General features: G+C 38.2%; 1 protein-coding gene across 1 annotated transcript; it reads right to left on the reverse strand.

Moving 5' to 3' along the window:
- Positions 1-1,179: 1,179 nt before the first annotated feature.
- Positions 1,180-3,470, reverse strand: Izumo3 (IZUMO family member 3). Its single transcript, XM_021626748.2, has 7 exons — positions 3,239-3,470; positions 3,026-3,100; positions 2,784-2,873; positions 2,567-2,584; positions 2,063-2,143; positions 1,591-1,681; positions 1,180-1,384 (listed from the first exon to the last, which is right to left on the reverse strand). Exons 1-7 carry the CDS (start codon positions 3,468-3,470, stop codon positions 1,180-1,182), a joined length of 792 nt encoding a protein of 263 aa, XP_021482423.2.
- Between the last annotated feature and the right edge of the window lie 420 nt (positions 3,471-3,890).

Below are 3,890 nucleotides of genomic sequence, written 5' to 3' on the forward strand. Positions count from 1 at the left end.
CTTAAATGTTCAGAAATATTATTAAGTAAAAACAAACACTGTCGCCACAAATTTTTAAGTTCTTTTATCTTGCATATATTTTATTTCTGCAATTAAAAGTAAAACAACGTAAACATAAATTATTTATTCCATGAATTGAAGTTATACATCAGAGTAAGATACTGTGGATGAGCCCTAAGTCACTGAAAAATGATAGATGTTGTATAATATATAATGATAGTTACATGGATATTACAATAATTGAGATAATATGCATATAGATACTCAATGAAAAAAAAAACATGAAATAAAAACTTATGGGTTGTGGAAATGACTTGGTGAATAAAGCAAGAAGACCAGACTTTGGATCCACAGAATCCAAGTAGATAATGTGTGGGTGTTGCAGGTCATTTCTAATTTCTGCCTTAGAAAACCGAGAAAGCAGAATTTGGGGACAACTGACTGGAAGGCAAGCCATGTTGGCAAGATCAGGTAGGTTTGAATGAGAAACCTCAAAGAATCAAGTGGAATTCTGGGAAGAGAAGGACTCTAGCACCCCTGGGGGTATACATACATACACACACACACACACACACACACACACACACTGACATATGTCTTCATACATATGTTTTCGTACACACATGAGCAGGCACGCATATATGCCCAGCACACACACACATTCACACATGTACTCCACACACACACACGCACACACGAAAAAGAAAAATATCCAACTTTGCCTTGAGATATGGATTTAGAAGAAAATGATAGGGACAAACCTCAGCTACTCAGGACTAGTATTTTTTGACTTTATTTTACAGATATGTATGTGCTTGTGATATTATGATAAAGATTAAATATCTGTTATCTAGGAAATCATCTACATTGACCCTGATGTTAGATATGAAAATGGAAATAAAATAGAAGCAGAAATAAAATTCAGGTTTATAAACACGGAAGTTGCCCTAGTTACTGCCATTCAGGAACGTGACTAACAACGCATTTTTATTATCACACGGCCTGTTGTTCCTTGTGTGTCACAGCATAGCAGTTTATGTTCTGTATAACTCAGGGTAAATCATTTGTTCCTCTCATTTCATCCATTGTCTCTGGGATTGTCAGTAAGGATACTCACTGGAGAAACCCTAAGTTCTATTCCAGTTTTCAGACGCTGTGATTTCATGATCACGCAGAAACTCAAGTCCCAGTTTGCATCTTTGACTCAACATATGAAAGATCCCCTGTCAGAGAGCGTGAATTTGATTTCTGTGTCTCCCAATCTTGTTTCTCATCATCCGTATCTGTCATCCCCACTAATTCTTCAAGTTTCTTCTCCAAATATGTCTTCAATGTCCTTCGTATTAGCTTCATTTTCTTCCAATGTGAGACGCAAAAATAGAATCTAGAGTAAAGAGGGAAGTCAGTTCTTCACTGTAAGAAGCAGTATTTTAAGAATAATCATATAATTATTTTCCTTTATTCCTGGATTACTCTGTGTTTCATCTATTATTCACAATCGGCTTCTATTTCTTTCCCCTTCTCCATCAGGGAGGAGGATGTTGGGACAATCTCTTTTGCAAAGAAATGCTGGGAGTGTGGAAAACTCACAGTAACACAGCACTTGCCAATATCACAGCTTCTGCCAACAGTATCAGATATAGAGCAATCTCTCGATTTTCAGCCCTTCTTGGATTCTCATCTGGAAAGAAAAAGAAATAGAGAAAATGAGTTTGGAAGAAGAGGATTAGTAACTGGGACTCTTTATATAAAATAGACACAATTCAAATGAGTTGACCATTGGCTGGTTCATCACTATTCCTGGATTCCATGTATTAGACCCCTCCAGAAATTTTCCACTTGCTGCCCATAATCCTAATAATTTTTACAGTGGAGTCCAGAATCCATCCCTATTCATTTCTTACCCACCCCACTGGCTTTGTCTTAAGTTATTCATGTTGATATATCTTTTACTTAACAGTTTAACTTTTTTAAAACATTACTGTAAGCTTTAAAAGTACTCAGAAAATCAATGTGTCATCTTGTTCATTGATCCTTATCCCCTAAAAGTGCCATATGTCACCTTTACAGTAGTCTCCACTGAAACACCGGGTGGTCATGCGAAGACAGGTCCAACAGTCAAGGACAGGACCTTCAGTTATAACTGATAAAGAAAAATAGAATCATAAAAGGGATATGGCGAGGGTGCTCCTAACCTCATAAATAAAGATTAGATCCCAGGCATTCCTAGGGCTCTTAAGTTACAGTTCTTAGAATCCTTCTTCTAGTAATAAAGATCTTAAAATTTCAAAGTTATAAATATTTGGCTGTGGATGAAGTGGAGAAATGTTGTCATAGCTCATGTTGGAGCAGTGTGTTGAGGAGGCGCTTGGGCACCTCTTCAAAATCTGGGGTGTGTAAAATCTTATATGCTCTGGTTTGGCATCATATAATTTATTGATTGATATTTCCCCTACAGCTCTAGAAATTGGGCTTAAAGTGTATATTCTGGGAGAAAACACAGGCAGAGAAAGGAGATGGGAAAATATGGGCTGAAACCTCAAAGTGTCACATGTACTGTACTCACTGCAGTCTTCTGAACAAGCTGCAAGAGAAGCAGAAAAATCTAATGAGTTTAAAGCCAACTTCACTTGTGTCACTTATATACCCGTTTGATCCAAGATGTCTACTCATTTCTCACTGCACCTTGTCCCCTTTGACCAGAACCCTCATTCTTCTTCTCACCCCTTAGTTTCTGTTCTCTGACATAATTTCAGTGTTGTAAGTTAGAAGTGTCTCATTACCAACTTCAGAGAAGATCTTTAGCAGTTCTTTCAGTTTGTATTCCAAGTTTCGGCGGACCTCAAGGAGCTTGCCTTGGAAGATAAAGACCCCTAAAAAAATAAGGAATGGAAGTGATACTAAAAATTATGGTGATTATTTCACAATTTAATTTCAGCTATTTTGCTTTGTTTCCCATGTCATTTCCTCAAACATGTTTACCTGTTTGTATCACAAAAGTTTTGACAGTGAAACAATGCCTTACCTTTCCATGTTTCGTTTCCCAGTCTATAAAATTCATTCTTCATCCATATTCTCAATTTAAGAACATTTCGAACAGCTATATAAGAAAGAAAAAATAGTGTGGGGCAGGGAATCATCATATCTCTGAGTGATGTGGAGTGGATCCACGTGTCGTCCTCTGTGCCTCTCTTCCCTCTTTAACCTCCCAGTCTCTCAGGACTCATCCTTTCCTCACCCAACAACCGAAGATTCTTATCCTTGTGGGAGACCTTGGAGCTTAAGTGGGCTATCTCCTTATGCTGCCTTTGAAGCATTTGATCTCTTTCAGGAATGTCTGTAGGTACAAGGTTTTCCAACAAGAACATAACATCCTCTGTGAATTTGGGGTCACATTCCAAACAGCCTTTGACCCCATGGAGAGCTACCAGGGACAGAGGCAAAAACAAAAGTACCCATAGGTCACCCATTTCCCTGTCCCAACCCTTCTCCCCAACAGTGGTTGTCTTGGTAACTGGTTCACTTAGTTCCTTTCTCTTCAAAAATCCAGGAATGAGATCTTTGTCCTGGATATTCTGAGTACACCTTTCCCTCCTTTTCCTTCCAAAAATTTAGGGAATCTCATTTTCCTAAGGATCTTTAGTAGTTTTCTGACTTTTATTCTTCATTCCAGAGAGAGAGAAAGAGAGAACTGCTGGCTGGGAAGCAGTTACCTGAGTTCTGAATGTAGAACACAGAGAAAAAAGCCTTGAGCTCATACAAGCAGAGTTCTGTGTAGGGAGATACCTAGAGAAGGTTTCTTAAGCTCTCTGTCTCAATGCCATCTCTACTCTGTCTCCTAGAGTAGAGAATCAAGAGAAATGATTGTTGAAGTGGTCTCATAAGACCTT

Source organism: Meriones unguiculatus, chromosome 12, assembly GCF_030254825.1.
Source record: "Meriones unguiculatus strain TT.TT164.6M chromosome 12, Bangor_MerUng_6.1, whole genome shotgun sequence".
In the NCBI taxonomy this organism is placed as follows: Eukaryota; Metazoa; Chordata; class Mammalia; order Rodentia; family Muridae; genus Meriones; species Meriones unguiculatus.

Bases quoted from the DNA above. Each gene is read 5' to 3' on its own strand.
- Izumo3 (XM_021626748.2), bottom strand. From the start codon at position 3,470: ATGGGTGACCTATGGGTACTTTTGTTTTTGCCTCTGTCCCTGGTAGCT. The intron at 1,682-2,062 runs GTGACATATGGC...TTTTCTTTCCAG, and splicing joins CAGTGGAGACTACTGTAAAG to ATGAGAATCCAAGAAGGGCT. The intron at 1,385-1,590 runs GTGAGTTTTCCA...TCTTTACTCTAG, and splicing joins TTGGCAAGTGCTGTGTTACT to ATTCTATTTTTGCGTCTCAC.